We start from the raw sequence: 24,483 nt of genomic DNA, 5'->3' as shown, positions 1-24,483 counted from the left end.
GGGCGCGCGAGGCAGCGGCAGAGGGCGCGCGAGGCGGCGGCGGCGGCAGCGGCGACGTCCCCGCCCCACCCCGCCACTGGGCACCGGCGCGGCCGCGTCAGAGGGCTCCCGCTCGCCGCCGCCGCGCCCGGCCATTGGCTGGCGGCAACGGCGCGTCGCGCGCGGCCCCGCCCCCGCAGGCCGGCGGGCTATAAAAGCGGCGCCGGCGCCCCCTCCGCGCCTTTAGCCCCGGGTGTCTGAGAGGAGAAAGATGCATCGACTCCGCTCACGGGCCTCCACGGGGATTTCTGCCTTCGCCGCCGGTTCGTCCTCCGCCTGCTTTCGCCAATCACCTCCGCTGCCCCGGCCCGGGAAGTCGGCCTCGCAGAGGCGTTGGAGTAAAAAGCCATCCTGCTCTTCCATCGGCTGATTGTCGCTGATTCCCGGGCGGGGGGGGAGCGGAGAGACCGAGACCCGGAGAGGGGCCGCGGGAGCGGAGCCGAGCCGAGCGCCGCTGCGACCATGCCCAAGCCTAAGAAGCGGGGGAGCAACCACCAGCGCGGAGCCGGTGAGCGCGGCCGGGGGGGGGCTCCGGAGCGGGCGGGCGGGGCGCGGAGTTCACCCGACGAGCCGCCGGGGCGGGCGGGAAGGCCTCGGCCGACCAGAGAGGCCGCGGGGCGGCCGGGCCGGCTGCTCCCCGGCGCCCTGCGGGGCTTAGTGGGGAAGCGGCAGGGCGGGACGGGCGCGGCCGCGGAGCTCCCCGCTGGGCGGGAGGGAGCGCCTGGGCCCGGGCCCGGGCCGGGCGGCGCCGCCGGGCTGACCGGAGCCGGCCCCGAAACCGCCACCTCACGGCCTCTGCGCGCATGCGCCCGGCGGCGCGGGCGGCCCCGGGGAGGCGGCGGCCGTGCCTGGCGGCGGCGGCGGCGAGCAGCGCCCTGAGGGCAGCGGCTGGCCCCGGGGCAGCGCGGGGAGCCCGGCCGCGGCGGGGGAGGCCGGGCCCCGCGGCGTGAATGGCGCTGGGGAGCGTCGCCGGCACGCAGAGCCGCCGGTGTCCGCGCCGCTGCACCGGCGTGGGCCCTTCCCGGGCGGGGGGGGGGGGGGGGACACGGGGACGGCTGCTGCTGTCACTCCGGTGGCTGGTGTGGCTGTACGTCGGCGTATTGTGCTCCGAAAGGCTGCAGTGCCTTTAAAAAAAAAAAAAACAAAACAACAAACCACAACCCTTCTTGGCCTGAAGGAGGGTGTTAGAAGGTAAACCAGTCTTCATACCGATCCGGGATGTGTGTGGCTGAGGTGGTGATGCCTGGGCCGAATGGAGATTTTGTGGGGTGAGAAATTTCACTTCAGGCTGCCATAGCTGTGAGCAGAGTCTGTCTCTCTAAGTATCAAACGTTCAGGAAGCAAGCAGTTCACTGGCTCTTTCTGCAGCTGCTTTTATTTTAGTTTGTGAAGGGCTGGCAGTCATTCTTGCCACTTCTCCCTTTGAACTTCGCTGCTTGACATCACCAGAGGCAAGGAGGTGGCTGTGCCAGAACTCCGAGCTTCCAAGTTTCCTGGTCTATGCATTGGCTAGTGCTTCTCCCCTGTAACTATAGAAAACATCAAGGGTTATGGTCAGTGAGACAAGTAGATGGTTTCCACCTCAGAGCTGCAACACCTCTGAAGTGTGAATTTAACTTTACTGGAAAAGCACTTGGACAGTGATCAACTCAAGGTTGATTCTGCCTAGATAAAAATGCTTTTGGGGGGGGTCTTGGTAGTCAGGAAGCCTGCCTGAAGTGGGCAAGCACTGCATGCTGCCTTCTTAAATAATTTAGAATCAACTGTACCACAGAAAACTAGGCGGAAGAGCAGAATTCTGAGTTCTGTAAATGACATTTGGGAACTGTTGGAGACATAACAGCAAAACTATTCTTTTGCTAATCAACGTTAGTAGATGCAAAGTAAGGGCTAGGATAGAACAGCAGTAGAAATTACAGTATTATCAGATCAAACTCCTCCAACTCCTAATGCTGTAAGAATAAGATACAGTTACAAAAAGTTGTGGAAATGAACACTGGTGAAAATAATACTCCTTTCTTCAAAAAGACTGAAGTTCCTGAGCCGAGGCCTTCTTGATCCTGAGAGGGAAAACTTTTTTCCCCTGTTGAAGCATTTGATGTTCTGGCTCGTATTTGTAATTCAGTGTTGAAATAGGGTAAGACATTGCTGATGCTGCACATACTATACTTAATCCTGTAAATCCTGCATTGAACTGGGTAATGTATGTTTGCCTAAATGTATAACTTACCCTGCCTTGAAGTACCTCAAAATTGAAAAATAAAGATTGTACGGCGGTTTCTTTAGGTAGCTTGTCCTAACAGTTAATATAGAGCTACTTTTAAAGCACAGTCACAGGAAATTGCATTAACTTGAAGTTGACTGTAGAAGGATCCTAAATCTGGAGTCAGGAGTTCTACTGATACTTGGAAAACTAGGTGGGGTCTTCCCCACCATTCACAAATGATCTTCCAGAACAGAGCCAACGTAGTCTTCAGAACAGCTGGGAGTAAAAGACCTAGCAGAGGAAAGAAATGTGCTTTCCGTGGCTGGGTCAGGGAGAGTGAATCTGTTGGGAGGGTTAAATCCTACTTTCAGTGTTCAGATCTTCCTTTTGCATATGAAAAATGAACAAACTGCTGTATTCATCTTTCCTTAAGGTGGTCAGCCCAGAAATGTGCAGCCTTTTAGTGATGAAGATGCTTCAATTGAAACTATGAGCCACTGCAGTGGCTTCAGCGATCCTGCTAGCTTCACTGAGGATGGTATAGTCTTTCATTTATACCTATTAATCTTTTTAAAAACATAAACCATGAGCTGATTTAAGAGCTTAAGTACTACACTGTAAGTAGCAGTAGCAAAATAATGACATTCTGTTAAACGTTATATGATTGTTAATCTAGTGGCTATCGTTTTGTTTGGTAAGAATGTATTCCAGGTTTCATGAGCCTCCCACAAAACTGTTGGGCTTCTTTCTATTAGAATTATACAATGCTAACTTTTGGAGACAGTAAGAATTTTAAAGTGCACATGTCTTGGCACATGTAAGAAGCAGGTATAGAAACAGCACAGATGTATCAATAGATCAATTGTTATAAAAGTATTTTAAGGGGCAGTTCGATGCAGTAGGCTTAACACCATTCTCTTGCTTTAACACTGAACAATTTTGTAGCTGTTGTCTATGTTAAACTGCTTTCTTACTAGTATTAAAAATGTTAAGTGTTGGATACTACTGTGTCTGCTAATAAAGTGTATATCAGTAGGACTAAATTATTTCCTTTGGATTAGGGCCTGAAGTTGATGAAGAAGCCACTCAAGAAGACTTAGAATACAAATTGAAGGGATTTATTGATCTTACATTGGACAAGAGGTATAGTATGCTTTGAAGAAACACATTCATCCATTGTTTTCTGGCTTTCTCTGATATGAGAAGGGAAATATGCATCAAACTTTTATATGCTTACTGAAATTACAGTTATTTCATGCTGGGGAGGACTTGATTTTCTTGTGCATCTGAAAAGATCTTTCTACCTCCGCCAAGTTTTTGGATACGTGAGAGTCAGACTTTCCTTTCCTAATAGCTTGAAATAGAGTGAATTTATTTCTAGCTTGGTGTACTACTGTGAACTCTTATCTCCAACCTAAGTTTCTCTATCCTTGAGGAAGGAGGCAATTCATAGCATTTTGTACTTCGTGGTGCTGCTGTGGGTTACTCTTCTATTGGGTGCAGACAAATAGAAACTACCATAAAAATAAAGGCTGAGCTTTAACGGATGTGTGCTGATTTCAGGAGGTCTTCCTTCTCTCTTCTAACAGTGCAAAGACAAGACAAGCAGCTCTTGAAAGTCTGAAAAGTGCTTTTTCTTCTAAAATACTATATGAATTTATCATGGAAAGGAGAATGACACTAACTGATAGCATTGAACGCTGCATAAAGAAAGGTAATTAACGTGCTTGCTATTAGAAAGCAATAATCCCCATGAAATAGCTTATCGTTTAAAAGGAATTAAGACTGTGAGGCTTCTCTAGTACTTTGTAGAGTGCTTAGTTATGTTAACAACATTCCTTTTTTGAATTTAGATGTTATACTTTAACTGACCTAGAAAATTAACTGAAATTCTTCTGTTGGTTTCTGAATTTCCACTTGCAAGTTTTCAGACTAATGATCTTTAAAGGAAGCAATGCACAAGGTGATTACTCATCGTAGCATGTTAATCTCTAGGTAAGAGCGACGAACAGTGTGCAGCTGCCGGACTGGCATGTCTTCTGTGTGTGCAGATGGGGTCAGGAATTGAAAGTGAAGAGATTTTTAAGACCCTTGGTCCGGTTCTGAAGAAGATTGTCTGTGATGGAACAGCCAGTGTCCAAGCCAGACAGGCTGTAAGTATAAAAAGTTTATTTGCCAGGAAGGGACAGAGGGCAGTTTTTGACCAACTCACTATTGTGTAATCCAGAACTAAAGGTTACTACACTAGTGTGAACTCATGATGTTGATGTATGCTCTGAATGATGCATAGCAGTTTTCAATGGCTTGAAAAGTTCCACCTAAAGGTTGAACGTCATTCTCTTCTTCAGCCTAGGAACTTCCTTAAAGTACTCTGTCAAGTTGCAGTCTCCTTAACTGCAGTTCTGAGGGTGGATGTTGAAGTCCTATAGAAAAAAAAAAGAAAGTTTTCCCACTGACTGATGTATCCTTCTTCCTGTATTAATTTTAACTTTAACAGTGGAGGAATGTAAAATATATTTATGTATGATAAAACTATATATAGCAGACCTAGAACTACATACTTGGTGCATTCATACTACCAAAAGTATTTTAAGTTTTTCACCCAGTCATCTCATCTATACATTAGCGGTATACTTGAAATATTGACTGAAGAGAGTCTAAAGCTCTTGCCAAGAGGGTTTTTTTAAGCTTCAGAGTTTTAACTAGTATTTTCCAACTTGCCTTTATCATTACATAGCTGGCTACTTCTCCTATTTTACACAAGCTGTGGTACAATAGATACTGTCAGCTGGAAGAGGAGCTAGTATTAGTTCAATGGCAGTTGTTTCTACAAACAAACAAAAGCCCTTAAAGCTTGTCCTGTTTAAGTGTAGTTTTGAGGCCTGTGTGGTTAGTGCAGGCATCACTTTCAAGCACATCTTTTCTTACTCTTCGTAAGAGGAGACTGAGTTGAATACAGGGAATAAGGAAGAGATGTATAGTTGCAGTACAGGACCTTGCAGTAAAAGTTGGAAAGTGCCAAGAAAGGCTCTTGAAGTCCAGTGTTTTCATGACATTTAGTTGTAATAGTGGGCAGAGAGGGGGAAAATGCTTCCCATAGCTATGTATACATATCACATGTCCATTACTGTTTATCAACATAATTTCTGCTAGTGAATTCTGGTGGGATTTAAAATAATTGGGTGAAAGGAGTGCTACATGTAGCTTTCTGGAGCGGCTTTGTAAGCTATATTAGATAATACGGCATGAATAGTTAAGGCTTTTAAGTAGCATATATTGTAAAATCCTGACAGTAGAGGGAACTGAGAGCTAACTGTTACAAGGTAGCTGAATTAAACAGTGTTGAAGACTTCTACTCTGCTAAGGTCTTAATCTGGAGTCTCAATTACTCCAGGTGCTGAATTTCAGAGTTTTGTCAATGGTAACATTAATGTCAAATGCTGACTCTTTTTTTCTTTTATGTCTAGTGTGCAACCTGCTTAGGGATTTGCTGTTTCATTGTCACTGATGACATTACGGTGAGGATAAAAAATACTTTTTTTATGTATATAAATTGACAATATGGAAATGTGTGGATCTTAATCTGCTTCCATGATCTTTTCTTACCCTGTTCAGGAGCTGTACTCTACTATGGAATGCCTGGAAAACATCTTCACAAAGGCCTATCAGCGAGATAGAGACACTAATGGCGTATCAAGTACCCATAATACTGTGCTTCACATCAGTGCTCTCTTAGCATGGACACTGTTGTTGACCATTTGTCCAATGAATGAAGTGAAGAAGAAAATTGAAATGTGAGTATCTTTATTGGAAAACAAAATTTGTAATGACTGTTTTTATATGCAGTGACGCAGTGTCAACAAAATGCAGATCTTAATAAAATGTGACTTACTCCTCAGGCACTTGCATAAACTTCCAAGTCTCCTGTCTTGTGATGACCTCAACATGAGAATAGCTGCTGGAGAAACACTAGCTCTTCTGTTTGAACTGGCACGTGAAACAGATGCTGTAAGTAGATGATGACAAGACAAATTATTTAACCTGTGTTGCGTAGCACCCTGGATCTCAACAAGTGGCGGGGAATTCACTGGGTTGTGTTCTTTGTATTGAATCTTCCCCCATCTAAGTGGGTGTAGCAATAATTCACAGCAATTTAGCTATCATTTTTTACACTAATTTCCATATTACAGAACAGGACCAATATAACAAAACACATCAAACAGTACTGAAGAGCAACTAGAAATGTAGTGTGCAAGCTTTAAAATATAAATCCAACACCAGCTTTAAAAAAAAAATTCCTAGAGAGATTCCAGGATAAAACAGTATTGTTTACTGTAGTGGGAACACTCATTAGATACTTATGCAGACAAGTTAGTGATTCACAACCTGCACAATTCTGCTCTCACAGCTAAAAATCTATCCTTCAGTAGAAACCATGTTAACTTTTAGTACTGCATTTTCAGTATCCTTATTTAGGTACCTTGAGAAGAATAACTAGTATTGCATGATGGTTTCACAGCATTTGTGACTATTTTAGTCAGTTGGGGACTAGTCAGTCAGTTTAAGGGGGCAGATTTTGAAAGGATTTGTACAAATTTTGCACAGATACCGGCATTGCTACATTTGGTGAGATTTCTTGGGGTTTGCTTTTGAGTTGGATTAGGTGCAAGCTTCTCAGTATTACATCACACACAGCTAAACTTGCCTTTACATTCCTTAATATGCCTTATTAATTTCTGAACTGTTTTCTTGACAGCACTGAAGGAAACAGTTTTCACTTACCCATAGCATAGTTTGGAAGAGCTGCCTGAATGGCTCCTAGCTTGGTCAAGGCTGCCAAGCTTTGCCAGAACACTGTCCAAAGTGAAAAGATAACTCCAATTGAGTCACGATGCATGACACACTAACACTGCACAATCTGAAACAATATGCCGAGACTTCTATATAATGGCAAACAGGAGGGATTTGAGTCTCTTGTTATGGAAGCCAACTGTTGTGGTTTAACCCCAGCCAGCAACTAAGCACCACACAGCTGCTCACTCACTCCCCCTCACCCAGTGGGATGGAGGAGAGAATCAGAAAAAGAAGTAAAAGTTGTGGGTTGAGATAAGAACAGTTTAATAGAACAGAAAATAAGAAACTAATAGTGATAACACTAATAAAATGACAATAGTAATAATAAAAGGATTGGAATATACAAGTGATGCACAATGCAATTGCTCACCACTCACTGACCAATGCCCAGTTAGTTCCTGAGCAGCAATCTGCCCCCCCAGGCCAACTCCCCCCAGTTTATATAGTGGGCATGATGTCACATGGTATGGAATGGCCACTTTGGGTTGGCTGCCCTGGCTGTGTCCCTTCCCAGCTTCCTGTGCCCACTAGGACACCAACTTTGAAAGGAGAAAAGAGACTGGAACTTGATCATTTATTTGGTCAAACTGACTGCAAGTAACTAAAATCTTTAAAATGCATTAACAAATGAGACTATATTCATTAAAAACTTCTGTTCCATTGAGGAAATGCCCTTTTAATCATTACAAATTACTCTCTTTGGATCCTTAACAATCAGCACAGATTAAAAATGCTTACCATGTTTTGGCTTTGACCAGTTTCTTTTAAAAAGCATGCAGTAAACTCAGCCTAGTCAGTTGACAGATTAAAAAAAACACAAAAACTTGTTTTTACATAAGTTTACATACATTCTTACTAATCCAGGTAAACTACCACTGAATTAGCAAATGGAGGGGAGAAAATATTTCCTGCTAAACAATTATGCATTAATGTTTACTTGGAGTGTTTTGTTAAGCATTTTTTAAAAACTGCTTTATAATTTTCCACCCCATATGAGACTAATGACTAAATAGATTCTGTACTGTCAGTCTAATGGTGTCTCACGATCCATCTCCTGCAGCATGAGTTCTGTGCTAATAACCTGAAAGTGCCCTCAGCTTGTCGACAGGACCGGCAGCCAGGTTCAGCAGGTCAGTTAGGCAGTTTGAGTCCCTTGGAATTATGGAGCAGAACAGATTGACAGGTATATACACACGTTGAAGGAGCTGTACAGTGTCATGTAGCTCTAACTACCAAAACAGAGTTTGATAGTGTCCTTCTTGGGTAAACTGGATGCTGTGACTTTGTTCTTACTGGCTTAAACACTGCAGAAGGAACTACAGGAAGTTAGTGCCATCTCTGTCTCTTTAAGTAACAGGTTGTAGAGGTCTACGTGCCCAGAACTTGGAGAGAACCATTTTCCTATTTGCAGGAAAAGATGTTAAGGCCAGAAACTAAAAAAAGAAACAAACAAAATACCCAGCAAACCAAACCAAAACAAAAACCCCCACTTTTTTTTACTAGGATTTCTTTTATGAAGATATGGAGCTTCTGACAGAGAAACTAAGAGCTCTGGCTACTGATGGAAACAAGCACCGAGCCAAAGTAGATAAAAGAAAGCAGCGATCTGTCTTCAGAGATGTTCTACGAGCTGTTGAGGTGATTGTTTTATCTTGGTTTGAATGTCTGGATTGTAACTATGTAGTGTACAATTTAATGAAAATCATTTTATTATTAAATAGAATTACTGTTTCAGTAAAAGCAACAGGAAAAAATTAGTTTAAATGAGATTTCAAATTCTGATCACTTACACAAAATAAAACTGCTTTTTTGGAAATGTAGAGCAAAGAAAGTTAAACTTTGTTTATTTTGCTCCAGACTTGACTTCCATATTGAAGAGGGTTGTGGGGTTTTTTTCTTGTAAAGAATGCTAAAAATTGCACTGTAAATACTAAATTCTTTTTATTTTATACCATAAGCAGATTTTTTTTCACAGAAAACTTGTAGTACATGCAAATTAGTGTTCTGAATTCTGTGAAAAGGTTTATTGTAAAATCTCTTACTGAACTGTTGTGCATAGTAAACAAAAAGCAACTTAGTAGTAAGATACATTTCCAAATGGCACCTCTGTCAGGGGCCAAAGAAGTGTTTGTGTATGGGGGGGAGTTGTCCTAATTGTTGTGCTGTAATCTTCTGGTTTTCCGTATCCAGATTGAGAACAATACACAAAGCAGAACTCTCAAAATACTTGGTTAGTGACATCTGAGTAAAGCCTCGAAGACAAATGTCAAACTTCTATCACTTCAATGGATTATTTCTTATCTTACACCTCTTGAACTAGATTTTTTGTCAGATAATTACTTTTTACATTGTTGTATAGGTAGGACCAACTAAATATTAGTTGACATTTGGAATGGTTAAACATCTTGGAAGCTAAGGAGAAGGCTTTGAAGTGATTTGAAGTCACATTTGAGATTCTGCCTGTAGAAGAATCTGAGTCACTAGGGCTTGTTACATTCCATTGTCACAAATGTAGCTTGCTGCACTTGAAAGGTGGGGACTAAATGAGGCTTACAAACTGACTGAAAGGTGACTCCTGTACTCAAACTGTTTTTTCTGGAGATAAGTCCAATTCTTAAAGTTATTTTAAAGATTAAAGTTAAGGGTTGTGGGTGTTTTAAATGCTTTCTGACTTGGAAGAATGTCAGCTTCAAGTCTTACATGAGATTTAACTTTAGGTGTGCATCAGTTTAGAAACAAATACAATCTTTAGCATATGCAATATTATTTGGAAGGTTTTGGTGTTCCAAATTTATTAACGAAAATAAAGTTCATTGAGACATATACAATTCCTAATACAAAAGACTGTTTAAATTAAAATTATATATATTGTTTCCTTTAATTTTGGATAGGAGCGTGACTTTCCTACAGAGATGGTTAAGTTTGGACCTGAGCGCATGTATATTGACTGCTGGGTTAAAAAACAAACTTACGATACCTTCAAGGAGATTCTGGGGTCGGGGATGCAATATCATTTGCAGGTGAGCTGCTGTTTGATACATGCTCAGACTGTTGTTCCCTGTCTGGTTTCTTTGTAGTCATTCAGTCTGAATTATGAAATCGTGAGTAGAACTTGGTGAAATGATGGGCCTTCATTGTAAGTGTTAAAAGGCAGCACTTAGCAAATGAACTACAGTGAGCTAGAACTGTCGGGGTGAGCTGCTTTGGAGTTGTAGCCTGGGTGTGCTGGGTTAGCAGTTACAAGACTTCCAACAAGTAAGAGATTCAAGCTGTGAGCATCTTCTTAGCTTCAGGGTTTTTCCTGAATCCTTATGCCCTCTTTCAGCAGAGTGGTGTAGTCATCTGGCTGCTATAAAGCTGCATGCCTCCAACCCTTCCTGTTCAAGCCTGTAAAAAGGAATGCAAAATTTTAGTAAAAAATAATGAACAGAACTTGCAGGCCAATGATGACAGCATTCCAAAAAGGAAGGGATAAGTCCTTATCTCTGTTCTAGGAACTGCTTGTTCACTAGTCATCTGTTTAGATACATAGCAGAAACAGGAACTCTAGCTTAGGAGTATATGCTCCCAAATTGCTGTGATAATCATGGCATTAAAATATTCAGGGCATTGTCAGTTGCATTTCTATGTGCCTGAGGGAGCCCAGGCATGTAGCAGCTTTTTCAACTTTTCCAAATACTAATTTTACAGCCAGATATTTTAAAATTGGTGTGTTGTGAAACCATACAGATCTGTGTCCAGCTGCCTGATCTTGTGTAGGGCATGTAACAGAACAGTGTTTAATTTGCTGGAACAAAAATGTCAAGGTGGGGGGGTAGCTGTTTGTGTCTTCTCAAGAGGGCAGTTTTAGTTCTTCGCCTTATTGTGATTAAAGAAGTGTTCCCTGGCTTAATTGCAAAAGATACTAAGATTTGTGTCAAATTGCTACTATTTCTTACTAGAATACTTGATATTTAACAGTAGTCATCTTTGGAGACTCGATAATCAAAGGAGAAACTGATCCTTCTATGTGTTTCTTGTTTAGTCAAATGACTTTCTTCGGAATGTGTTTGAGCTTGGTCCACCAGTAATGCTAGATGCTGCAACTCTGAAAACAATGAAGATATCCCGTTTTGAAAGGGTAGGTTATTGCACCTTAATGTATTTTCTTTACTTCATACATACATTTCTATACTTCTCCTGAATTAAATGGTATTCCAAACATGCACTTTAGAGGCCGCCATCTTTAAACTCATCACTTTAGTTCTAACAGTGCCCCATATTGTCCTGAAGGAAACCAAGCCTTGCTTGTATGCGTCGTTTTGAGCTCTTATTTTAGATTTTCTACTGGGCATCTGTCTGCTACTGTTTTTCTCCCAAGGGGGTCTGAAGGTTGGTTGACATGGTTGCTGATTGGTATGAGATTCATGCTCCATACATGTGAAACTTAGGCCCTTATGAGAGCCGTAGGTTTTTTAGTAGGGACCTACAAGAAGCTACAGAAACTGAGTCTTTATAAAGCCAGTATCCCAAACTCTCTCCAGTGTGAGACAGACACTAGGAGGATGCATTTGTTCTGTTGGTTGTGAATGTACTCATCGTGTGTACAAACAATTTGAGGAATGGTGCTACCAAGTGTAATCCAGGGGGCAAACTTAATCTACATTGTGTCTGTGTGATGTTCAACTGACCGGCTTCTGCAATTGCTTGTAGCTCAGCCTTTCTTACACAGTCCAAGTTTCTTTTAAATGTATATATATTAAAATGCATCAGCCTTTGGTGCAAAGATATTCTACTGTAAATTTCAGAAAGCCTACCAATTTACTCCAAAGACTAATAAAAAGATATTTTCAGCTGTTTCTTAACATTAAAATAACTCTCTAAAGGGGACATAAGCCTTTTGAAGATCTGTGATTAATTTTTCCTTTTATTTTGTAGCACTTGTACAACTCTGCAGCATTCAAGGCTCGGACAAAGGCTAGAAGTAAATGTCGTGATAAAAGAGCAGACGTGGGGGAATTTTTCTAGATCTCCTTTTCCATGGGGTTCAATTTTCATAACTAAAATAGATTTGTAACCTTTAAATTAATTTTTTAATTTCTGTAGTCACAGTTTGCAGTTGTGCACAGGGATATTGTATAAAATCTGTAAATATAATGCATGTTGTTGCTTAGTTGCATATACACTGTATATAGATAGATGCAAGATTGGGTGCAGGGATACATTATAAGACTTGCATTAGATGCAACTTGCTCCAAAGGTTGAATATACTGTAACTGAACTGTTCAATGGGCTGGATAACTGTAGTCAAATGCCGTGTGTCAGATTGGATTCCTTGCTTTATGTAAAAGTAAATTAAAGTAATTCATTGACCAAGTGTTTTGGTAAGAATGTGCTAATATGAAAAGATGAACTTGTCCATGTGAAGTTATTTTGGTAACTTTTAAAACTCTTCAGTGGCAGGTGGACAAAGAAATTTCTACATGGTATGACTTTATCCTGAAGGGGACTATGAAGTTCAATTACCTTCACTTACAGTGAAGTAGTGAGTGACAATACTTGCTTCAATGTAAAATAAAAACAAGATTCTCATGTTCTGAAATTGGATGTTTAAGTTTTGGAATAAAGATGTTTCTCACTGCTTGCTTTCTGTGTAGAAGTGATTACTACATGAATGAAAAGGTGGAACACTAGCAAAACCTAAAGGTTGAAACAGATGGGTTTGTTTAGTTGCCCATTCTGGCATGTGGTTGGGTTAGTCTTCAACGCTTTAGTAGATGCTACATGAAACTCTACCTTGCTGTGTTTTGAAGGTGTATCTTATTTGCATATGCTCTGCACAACAGCCTACTGTTCATTTGTTATCAGTTTTGTAATGGTCAAATATTTTCTAGTTCTGGTACTGCAAAACACCTTGTCCCTTGTCTTACAGTAGCCATTCCAGCTGCCCTGTTTTCTTCATGTTGAAAACTACTGCTCTACCCTCGGTTCTAGAGGACTGAAACATGCCAGTAACTGAGAACTGTCTGTCGTAGGGACGATGGGGGGTTTATGTAATAAAGACACTAAAGCCTACATAGCTGGAGCTTCTGAACCAGAAGATCTATAAATAACAGTGCTTGTTAGAATAACTTGACCTATGCTTTTAAGAATGTTTATCAGCAGAGGAAGTAAACTTTACACCCAATAAAACCCCCACCCCTTGCCCTGAAAACTGCTTGCTCTGATAAGGGGAAGTTTGGGGTGTGGTGGTGTTTTTTGGGGGTTGTTTTTTTTTAGTTTCAGATTATAGCATAACCTATTCCAGAAAATCTATACATGCCAATTAGTTGTACCTTCTAACTTTTTTTTCCTCAAATAATGCATTATGTAAGAATTTGTTTGGCTTATGAAACTGATTACTTAAGCTATAATAAGGCCTTCAACTGCGATTTGTGCTGTTATTGATGTGTGTTGTCAGTGTTTGTCACACAAGTGCAGAAGAAATTTTTGATACTTGAACTAGATGAAGCTGGCTACCTGTGTTTGCCCAGCCCGAGACTATGCCCCCTTCCAGCTAAATCGTTCCCACTGGTCTCTCCCGTGGTTTCTGGGTGGTCACCTTTGGCATGCTTTGCTGGTGTAACGTTGCACTTCTGATGGCTTCCTCTCCTGCCAGTGTTTTGCAAAATTGCTTTCTACAGCATCTCCTGGCAGGCGGCCGAGCGTGTGGTTGCCCTTTCCCCATTCCGCTGTAGCTGCCAACCACAGCGACCAGGATGGCTCCAAGGCTGCGTGAGGGCAGACGGGCTGTGCAGCTTGCTGCCCTGCAGCGATCGGATGGGTTTTAGACCTTTTCAAGCTTAGAATGGGGGAGGCGGGGGTCCTTGTCTGCCAGTTAGGATGGTGTCAGGAGTCCTTCAGGGATGGAGGTGAGATTTTTTTTTTTTTTCTTTTTCTGGCTTGCATGTCCTTGTTTGGAGGGAGGACTTCTAGGAGACCCCTGCAGAAAGGGAGCAAGCTTGTTCTGTCTGTATTACTGGCGCAGCTACTCAGACTGGGCAGCGGCAGAGCTTGGCAGCTTGGGGTGGGAGCTATGAGTCAGAAGATGTATTCTCTGTGTGCTTTCCTGAAAGGAAAATGTATTTACTGTCACTTTAAAGGGGTTCAACATTTTAGACGTATAGAATGGCTTCAGAAAGGATTTGTTTTGAGCCATGGTCCCTTTGTATAAGCGTCAGCTACCTGTCCTTAGAGTGTGCTGTAACGTTACATTCTGCAACATCACCAAGAAAAAAAGGAGCGATCAAAAGAACTGTGAAGGAGCAGTTACCAGTACTCACAAACAGTTCATCAGAATTTATTTTTTAAACAACTAAGGATACCATACAAATTAGTCCATCCCATAATACTGCCCCACTTGAATTTTAAGATGTGTGGGAGGAGGAAAATACCCTGTTTTTTCTAGTCTGTGCCTTTAAAGTACTCATGACTGCAATACTGTAGATATGACTCTTCTGCATAGCAAACTGGTTACTCATAGCTACAGTGTTGTAGATATGACTCTTCTGCATTAGCAAATGCGCTTTAAAAAGGCACCATAAACCAAAAGGTTAGTGAAATATTGCTCATCACTAACAAACCTTCTCATTCTCCATGATAGGATGTTATCATAAGGATTTCAGTATAATAAAAAAGAGCTGTATATGTGTTTTTTTCTTTTTAAACAGATCAATATTGTTAAGTCAGTATACTTAGCCAAGATGAACTCTAAATATAGATTGAGAGGGAGGGTCTGTTTCATAGCTGCCTTCATGGGTCCTGCAGGAGTTGACAGGTTCCTATGGGTCTAAAAGTAGAGAGAGAGGAACAGCAGAACAAGTTTTCTTCGGGTGATTTTCACTGGCTGATTTCTTCCATACTGGCACGTTACCTGAACATAGTTATGTTGTAAGTAACATTTCATTCTCCTGTTTTTTAATTCCTTTTAGACTTGATTTCTTTTTTTTCTGTGAAGAATTTTCCGTGTGTTCTCATTCTAAGTTCTAATTTTACCACAACAGATTAAGAAGAAGTTTAAAAATCGCATGGGGAGAAAAGGCTTTAAGCAAGGTTAAAGTACCAGATAAGAGTGACTCCCAAGCCCCCAATGTTTAGATTAGTTTGTTGGGAAAATAATCAACACTTCTGGCCAGTGACCCTGATGTCTGTATCCTCTCTCCTTTGTTTGGCATGTGAATGTAATAAAACAAATGTAATACAGAGTTTGTTGAATTAATAACAGTTATCTTCACTGCAGTTACGCGCACAGTGAGGAGATTGTTTTTAAATAAAAATGAATGCAGAAATGTATAACTCATAATATTAAGGAATCAAAGGTATTCACGTTTATTACAGCTCAAGTTGCTAAGAAGAGTCTTCCCTGAAGTTGCAGGGAGGTGCTAATGAAAATACCCAAGAGAAACAACTGCTCTTTGGCAGCTAAAAATAACTGAAAGCCTCTGTGCAGGAGGTGGTCACTAATGTTTAGTGCGCCGTTGTTGAAACGCAGGGCTCTGTAATGATTGCAGCTGGCCACAGATGTGCTTGTGAGGAGATAGCGGAGCCAGCGCTGGTGGGGACGTGGCTCACCGACCGTGCTGCCTGGCACCACGCGACGTTCTAGGGGAAGGACAGTGGACACAGCCGTCTGTCCTGAAATTACTGCCGCACACCTAAAAATCATACGCTAGGTAAGGGTAACCCCTACTACGCCAGCTTTTCTACCTTATCTTTGTGTTTTGTAGCAGCAACAATTCTGAAAAGAGAAAAAAAGAAGCTGCAGCCTTTTCTTACACTCTATTAAATACAAATATAAAGGTATACATGTAGGCCTGTCAATCCCCACTAGCAAGAGAACAAGCCCCTTTGTCAGGGGTGGGTGATTGAAGCACTTAGTCTTCAGACTTACTGAGGCTCAGTGAATGTTTACTTGTCTGTGTGCTCAAATTCAGGGGAATTATGAAAATCTGCATCTGGTTTGATGAGGGAAAGAGTGGGTCTTTTCTGTAAAGGCTAAGGCCTGTATTCCTCAAGCTTTAGTTTTTTAATTTAAGTGCTAGGTTAGGAATCTGGTCACACTGCGTTCTCTATTGCTTGGACAGGGAGATGCCTGTCAAGAGGGCAATTCAACCCATCTAGTATTCAGAAATCACCTTGAGGTGCTTAACGCCCTCCATCATGGGGTACAAACCACCATGCAGGAGGTTTGCATCCCGTGAAGTGCTGAGTTATGTCTGGCAGATAAAATTGAACTTGAGAGCTTTGATAAAATACTAAGAGAGCTTTGATAAAATACTAAGTGGGTAAGATGTGTTCAACTCCCAAGTGTAAACTAATCTCTGTGAGCTCCCCCCTTACATTCACTAGCAAGGGAAAGGTACATTTAGGCTGTGATTCTAAGGTCAGAAAGACGCATCTTATTCTAAGAGGAGTATCACCTGGAAGTATGTATCTTTCTTCAATAATTACAAAGGGAGTTTTCAGTGACCAGTGTAGTCTAAGATGCCTAGTTAGAGCATCTGCATTTCCTTATGGCTAGAACTGTAGTTTGTTTCTAGAAAACAGTTTTGGAGTCAGGGTAGCATAAAGAAAACCAAAAGACTGATGAGGAATAATGTGAAATTCATAGAGGAGCCTGCTTAGGTATTGCTTCTTTTCTCTATATAATCTTCCTTCATAACTGTATTCATATAAACAATAAGTCAATGAGTTCATGCACCCAGACTCACAGAGAAGCTGTTTTTTGCTGATTGGGCCACATCCAGTGCTTTTTTTAAAGCAAGGATTATTAGTCTGAAGAAAAGGCTTTGCCATCAGGCTGTAATTTGTCCAAAACTAGCATCTATGTATAGTAGACCCACATTAGAAGGTTATTTTTTGCTCCATTTTTTACAAATAATAACTTCACAGTGATATTCTAAGGTGTATAAGTGGGTGCAAATTCTTGCTGCTTATCTCCTACATCCACACCTGCTTTCTCTGTCTTATCTCTGAAGTATTTGATGCTGAAAGCAGAGGACCTGAGTGACATCCTTCCTGGCAGTATTAGTGAAGATTTGGCTTTCACTGTGGTCAGGATGTCACCCTACATCTTACCAAGTACACACCAAACTAAAAGAGTTATACAACTAAATAACTAACGTTCAAATCAATGCTGGAACAGTCAAATAGATTTTTCTCTTTCTCTCTTTCTCCACACACGTACATATGCATATATAGGTTTAAGTATACACATGTGCAAAAACACAGTGTAGAAATGAAATCTTATACTCACCAAAGATCTCCAAGAATAAATAAGTGCTATGTACTGTTACCCTTGCCTTCAAGATCTAGTAACTGTGCTCGTCCTTCAAATCCCTTTATTTTAAGGATTGTTAAGGCTGCTCAGCATTTCCTTAGAACAAGACACCAACTGTTACCAGTTATTTCCCATATCCATGTTTTAATTTACCTTTTTAATTATTATTTCTTTTAGACACAATGGAGAGGCCTTCCTTGGAAATTAACCTGCCCGATACTCATGAAGAAGGAAAACTTTATGTGGTTGATTCTTTAAACAACCTAAACAAACTAAATGTTTGTCCAGATATATCCCAACGTGTGCTAGGTACGTATGATAGGTGATGCTCTGTGGTTTTCTATACATACAATAGGCCATCAAAAAAGAGTTATGTATGGCTGACCACATTGTGTATTACTGATGTCAACAGCCCAATAGGCCAAAATGTATATGTCAAGCTCTGTACTGAAAAATGTAAGAAAAAGATTGAAAACAGCATAATTTAGACAGATCAGATTAACGGTTTAACTGCTCCTGCTAAGTATTTCAGTTATTAGGTTCCTGAAAATCCTTGCACTTGGCTAGGGATTCACTATCACGCCTGGACTTATCTTCCATTTCCATTGGGATTCATGAGGTGATCCTTGCAGGATAATGTTTCTAGTAACGCTCAATATACACCTACTACATAAATAGCATCGTAACTCTTCACAAGCACTAAAATTCATATGTGGCAATAGGAACAGAATTAATTTCTGTTCATTCTTTTAAGACACATCTTCTAAGGACTCAAACCAGTTATGTAAAATATCCCATGAGACTTTTAAGCATTTTAATTTGCAGACTCTCTTTACTTACAGTTTCAGATATGGGCTCTCACACTTCTACTGGTTTTATATGGCTCTTAACTTTGATTTCTCATGGCAACAAGAATATTTTCACCCAGTGATAGCTACAATACATTTGAGTTCTTTGTGACCTGAAAACATCTTAAAACCTGGAGTTCTTCAGCAGCATTCCACATAACAGTATTTGAATCTGCTTTTATTTCCCTTACTATAATGGCAAATTTGACTGAAGAAAAGCTATAGAACAACAGCTCTGTTTAAATGAGTTTCAAATGGCCATAAATTAATCATGCTTCTAGTTATAGGACTTAAATGCTTTTCCATTACTTCTGTTTCTGAGTCCTCTAACTTTTCCTAATGCAACAAACTAGAGTGGTGCTGGTTTCTGTATTTAACGAAAGATGTTAGACATAAGCTACTTAATTTTCATATGTAGATTATCTTGATATTGTCACTTCTACAAGTACAAAATAAGACAATGGGATGAATTGGATTTAATGTCAAAGAAACTCTTTGCAGCGTGACTGTTTTGCTTTCTGTTGTAATTTTTATTAGACAGTATTGTGTACTTTCCAGGTAAATATACAGGGTTCTGTGGAATCATATATGGTTCTGTGGAACAATCACATGCATGCTCCTCCCTACATTTCAGCAGTAAATAAAGGTAGCCTAATATGTATTTCATGCATCAATTTGTAAAGTACTTTGGCTCCTTCCAGGATTATTCTTTTTAACATGCTTTTTTTTTTTAAACTTTGAGATTCTGTAGATATCTTACCCATCAGTTAAATACATAAAATTAACTTTTCACAGTTCTTTCTTAGCTGCCTTATTCAGCAGCATAAAATTCTGGCTCTCTTGCCAGAAGATCAGTGAGACCTGTGGAGTGTTTTTCAATTTCTGATAAATACTAAAATTTTGTGAATGATCTGTTAGTAGTATAGCAGATGCCCAATTTGGTTTAAAAACAACATTTCAAGAGTGTTGCAGTACACAGCAATCCTTTTGTTCAGTAGCTTAATATGACCTGGCATAATCAAATACACTAGCAATCATGTTAAAAGCTATTTAAAATGTATATACCTTTTGATTGCTTTGGTAGCAGCCATGCAGTAATTTCTTTATGTTTTAGATAACAAAATGGTCCCACTGTTTGCAGTTTGGCAAGAATGTGTGTTCACTGATTCCTCACAACACTGCAGGCTGGCATGTTCAGCCAATTGAAATAGTAAGAAGGCATTCATTAGGCAGAGCAAGCACAGACCACTTTTGAGACCTCTATTGATAGCTTAGTATGCTTGAGAGACAGCAGTAGCAGGCCCTCCCCACCCTTATTATTCTGATTAGAAAGCAATATTTGTGCAGGCACTTAGTATATGATGCATTTGTTATAAATGCTAAGGGAATAAAAATAAAACCCCCAAACCCAAATATTAAAAGGTTTCAGCTTACCTGCAGGGAGGAGCATTTTAAATGCAATAAAGAAAAGCAGAGATACTCCCAGACATCTCCTACTACCTCAGTGAATTGCTCAGCCCCAGACTGGTTCATTATTAAAGTGCTGTAATGGCATACACAGCCTTCCCTCAGCTTTATCACTACAGGCTCAGTTGCAAAGACCTCAGAGATTTCTACCAGCTAAAACAAGAACATGATCTAGAAATATATTTTTCACAGATGCACACGCTACTCTCCTTTCAGAATGGCAAGCCAGCAATTACAGGAGGAGAAATTACAGTAATTTGCATGTAATTTTAGAATCTATGAGACTGACACCAAAATGAAATTACATTAGCTCCGTACGCCCCCCAAAACATAAAATAAACCCAAACCTTAGTAAGTAGTTAAAGTAGTATGCAAACTTGGGCTTAAACAAATCTGGCTCAAGTATGATTCTTTTTTAGGTTCACATGAATTTCCTCATGGTGTTCACTTGACTTTTAACTGTTAACTTTAGGGCTTAGTGCCACCTCTCATTTGGTTGCAACTGTTTCTATGAGAGAAACTACGGACTTTCCCTATATGCAACACATTCTTTAGAAAGCAATAAACTGGCTTGACGCTCTGATTCGAGGGCAGCGTAGCAACTACTTGTCCTTTTTCCCCTCATTCTTCATGTACCTGAAGGACACCATATGTAGTCCATGTGAGAGTCTCTTCCGTTTTTGACAATTTGGGGGGATATGTAGCTCATTTTTTATTGGAACGAAACCAACAAAACCGAAAGAAGAACATTGAAAACATTTGTTTTAAGATAAAAAGTCAAGACCTACATTCATCCTATCCAACATCAGGAGCTTAACTGAGGTGCTTAATTTGGGAAATTAATCATCCCAGGGATACTTCTATTGTCAAACAGAAAAAGAAGCAAATCTAGAGAATGAACGTGTAAGATGAATCTGTATCTAGGTTTTCAATAAGAATTTTTCTCTCCTCTCTTTTGAAAAGGTTGAGTCCATTCAGGCCCTTAAAAAGCCTCCTATGAAAACTTAATTGTAACCTTTGTACATGTAAAACTGAGCTGTAAAATTCTGAACTGTGAAACAGGTCAACTTCAACAAAACAGTGTATTTCAACAACAGAAACATTTCTGTTGAATATGTTCCAACAGCTATAACAGATGTATTAGTTTTCATACTTCCAAATTCAAGCTGAGCTCATAAAGTTGGTTTCTTCCCTTCTCATGCAATATCACAGGAAATGAAATCTGTTGGCCAAAATTATGACGTATTCTACATCATTTCATGAAGCCAGAAGCATTTTGTCATGTTTATCCTAACCAGATTTAACAAACTTTATCACCAAATGATTTGTCATCTCATAACAGATGAAGAAGAGAACACTGGTGGTTCTGGAGAAAACACGGCAGGGAGCAACATAAGAAACCAGTGTTTGTTCTTCGTCACCTTTATTCTTACTTTGATCATCAGTTTGGCACTTGTTTCATTCGTAATATTCTTAATAAGTAAGTAAACTGAAGAGTGGTTCTTAAAAACGTAGGGCCAATCAGAAGAACTTCACTGAAATGCGTCATGCTACCTTATAACATGCTACTGCTGTATTTGCATGGTCAAAGGCTTTGGCTGGTTATGGGAAGTGGATCTTCGTCCTGGGTGCAAAAGCACAGGCCCCTACTCTCTGAGCTAAAAGGCACAATTTCATTTTTAGTGCAAAGGTTTTGTGAGCTTCGACAGCTGTGAAGAATTTAGCTCAACAGGGTTATACTGTGTTGCTAAAAATGTTGACTGGAAATTAAATTAAATTTTAAAGATGACTGTATGACAGTGAGATGCTTTGACAACGTGCCTTCCATTCCTTTCCAGATAAAACTCAGTATTGGTGTCATTCCACTGAAACTGGGATTACACCCACGCTAACACTTAAATCAAGCTACCTGAAGAAAGACCTGAAAGTTGCTAGCTAAGTACTTGGAACGAAGAAAATCTCAAACATAAGAAACAAAAAATTAGACAAGATATATCAAAACTGGCACATAGCATTGAGTCTGTAGATGTAATTGCTGTTCCACTTCGACTGGACTGGTCGGGTGGGTTTAGCTAAACACATGGTTACAGGTGACCTTGGTTTATGGAGCCCTTGCCATTTTGGGGTGCATTATTTTAACTTACAAGTCCATTTTGAATGAACTGGAATCCATGTGAAATTAAGATTTCTTTTATCCTATAGCAGGGAATTTGCTGGAGCAGAGCAAAAAAATCCTCATTTTTCTTTTTGAACAGGAAATCCTAATCCTTGACTGAATTTGCTCACAAGCGCTCAAAGAACAGAATATCAGAGCACACAGGAAATTTTAAGTGGCATGATTATAAAACCCTAATTAAAATATCTTGTACTTGAATTCCAGATTTATTTAATGGAGAGCTGCTAAAAGTAGAGCCCTGGTATAGAAAAATGAGTGATGTGCCCCTCTAGTGGAAAAATGGTAAAGTAATAGCCAAAAGGCTACTTACAGGGATTAAAGGAGTTTGCTTGGGCTCAGGTTGGTGGAGGCCTGTGGGTTTTGAAACTCAGTTCCAGCAGTGTTTCAGCTTACATTACAAACATCATATCAGATTACATTTGCAATCCATAGACATAGATTTTTTTAACATTGGCACTATTAGACTCAAGCTTCAAAACCCACGGGTAAATTTTGTTAACTTCAGAAAGCTAAAATAAAAATAGCTCCAGAAGTGTACATGACAGATACTGCATATTGGTGTTCCAGAGGAAACTGGCCTCCAAATGCTAATATTTGCAAGAATTTTCCTTTAATCTAAATGCTTTACGAAATCCAGTGATGTGGCTGTAGTCTGCTGTGTGTTTTAGTAATTGTAGTTTTAGAGAAATACAGGTGCTTACTGCCCAGAAATAGCATTTTGGAGCCCCTAAATAAGACATTTTTCTGTGGACACTAATGGAATGGATACACTCCTGAAGACTGCATAATTTGTCTGAGCTGTATCTGATTTTATTACACTGCACTGAACTGAATAAAACAGAAAACAAGCAATTAAAGAATGTAGTGAACAGGTAACTCCACCAGATGCATAACTTCTTATCATTAGGTTCTGCAGTTGTTTTCCTGTTTAATATTTTTACCCATCGTAATTCCCTACAAACTCCCACAGGAATGCGAGAGAGGGTAGTGATGCTCTTGACTTAAATGTTGCCAATTTAATGCGGTACATTTTCCTTTTCAAGTTCAAACTAGAAACAAGATGGACCAAATATCAAGCAGACTAATATCTGAAAAGAAGAACATAGAAGAGCTTAGGAAAATGAACAATATGATATTGAAGCATCTAAATCAATCAGAAATTAAGGAAAAGGGGAGATACTTCTTCACACAGTCTCCCGATCTTCAGGATTACCTCTTTACCCATGCTGAGCTGAAAGTCCCTGGAGAATAGATCTTCTTTGGAATGAAATTCAGCATATTCATGTACTGAGATATATTCACATATGGCACACAGGTTACTTAAACATTCTGATATGGTCACAGGAGCATTGGAAAAGCCAGCTGAATGAAAAATATTAGAAAATAATGTTTTATGTGAATATAGATTTTGAAAACTAAGCCCATATGATTTACAATAAACAATGGACTGTCAACAATTTTTGGCAAGAGTTCCAGATTCTCTGTGCATTGTAAATTGCAGGGCTAAGGGCTTAGTTTTACTTTAAATGTAAGTGAATGATCACAGAAAATAGTGATTTCTATTCACATGATTCCAGCATGACCTTGTTCACTTAGTCATTCTCCTGTTTCTTTGGAACAAGTTTTGTGTTTGCTTCTATATTATTTGTATTTAACGATAACTTCAGATTCCACAACTTATAAATAAATCCAATTCTGCCACGGAGTTTAGTGGTTTTCCTTTCTGTGCATCTAACTAGATTGACTTACTACTCCTTTTGTGAAAAACCAAACTTGAATAAAAACAAACCCTTTCATAACATGCCATATTCAGCCCAAATTTGTATTGACTGAAAGTGGGTGTCATATTGTCTTAGATGGGAAATAGGTTTAGAGGACTCAGTCTGGCAGTATCCATCTCATAGCAATGCTAGTACGTTGTAGTCAGTATTTGCTGGCAGTTTCTGGGTGACGGCCAAGTGTTTTTATAAAATGATGTGGGGAAAATACTACATGTTCTTGTACTCTTCCCTGTAGTTGTTGTTGGCCACTATCGGAGAAGGGCCAGGTGAAATCTGGTCTGAACCTTCATGTTTTTAAAATGGAGCAGTACCTCAGAGGGTGAAGGCAGGAGTTGACGCTTTCTCACTCTAATTTTACACAGTTGTGGAGACTGACACCCAAAAGTATGATCACATAACGGACTGGTAGGTAGCTTTGTAATTTTAGTATTCAGAACCTTCTACTGGTACATACATTAAGAAGCCACCTCCATTATCAGTAAATAAATTGGTTACTCCCATCACAACAGTTCAATGGCAGCTGACACTATGGAGTATGTCCAACATCTTCTCTTTCACTTTGATTTCTCTTTCTCATCCAATGCTTTCTTATCTCTTCTGGACAACTTTACAAAAACTCACCAAAGTTGACAACTTGCATTGCAGTCTCCTTTTCCAGAATGAATGGTAATCCTTTCTGTGATGACTACTTCATTGTCTACAGCAGAGTGAAGAACTAGGTCCAGGAATCTTTCCTGGTATGACTCTACTCAGATTTGCCCATCAATTCTATTCCTGTTATTAGGAGTGCTTTGATTTACACCTATGTTTTATGC

General features: G+C 40.1%; 2 protein-coding genes across 5 annotated transcripts; both read left to right on the top strand.

The window, feature by feature from the left end:
• The first annotated feature begins 208 nt into the window (after positions 1 to 208).
• IFRD1 (interferon related developmental regulator 1) lies at positions 209 to 12,719 on the top strand. Its single transcript, XM_069802121.1, has 12 exons — positions 209 to 547; positions 2,679 to 2,783; positions 3,307 to 3,388; positions 3,835 to 3,959; positions 4,241 to 4,398; positions 5,713 to 5,763; positions 5,861 to 6,039; positions 6,145 to 6,253; positions 8,603 to 8,737; positions 9,991 to 10,119; positions 11,124 to 11,219; positions 12,017 to 12,719. The coding sequence occupies exons 1-12, from the start codon at positions 502 to 504 to the stop codon at positions 12,104 to 12,106; spliced, it is 1,305 nt and encodes a 434-aa protein (XP_069658222.1). The 5' UTR covers positions 209 to 501; the 3' UTR covers positions 12,107 to 12,719.
• Positions 12,720 to 13,806: 1,087 nt separating this feature from the next.
• On the top strand, positions 13,807 to 23,592 carry LSMEM1 (leucine rich single-pass membrane protein 1). Of its 4 annotated transcripts, XM_009916298.2 has the most exons (5): positions 13,971 to 13,989; positions 14,885 to 15,007; positions 17,574 to 17,705; positions 21,054 to 21,191; positions 22,931 to 23,592. In XM_009916298.2, the coding sequence occupies exons 3-5, from the start codon at positions 17,579 to 17,581 to the stop codon at positions 23,137 to 23,139; spliced, it is 474 nt and encodes a 157-aa protein (XP_009914600.2). In that variant the 5' UTR covers positions 13,971 to 13,989; positions 14,885 to 15,007; positions 17,574 to 17,578; the 3' UTR covers positions 23,140 to 23,592. The 4 variants fall into 4 exon arrangements, with proteins under 4 accessions (XP_009914598.2, XP_009914600.2, XP_069658223.1 ...); XM_009916296.2 differs by lacking the exon at positions 14,885 to 15,007 and having other exon boundaries at positions 13,807 to 13,989; XM_069802122.1 differs by lacking the exon at positions 13,971 to 13,989 and having other exon boundaries at positions 14,640 to 15,007.
• Positions 23,593 to 24,483: the final 891 nt, after the last annotated feature.

The sequence above is a fragment of the Haliaeetus albicilla genome, chromosome 14 (assembly GCF_947461875.1).
Source record: "Haliaeetus albicilla chromosome 14, bHalAlb1.1, whole genome shotgun sequence".
Classification (NCBI taxonomy): domain Eukaryota; kingdom Metazoa; phylum Chordata; class Aves; order Accipitriformes; family Accipitridae; genus Haliaeetus; species Haliaeetus albicilla.
Note: the sequence above shows the minus strand (reverse complement) of the source record. Positions and strands in the feature narration are given on the sequence as shown.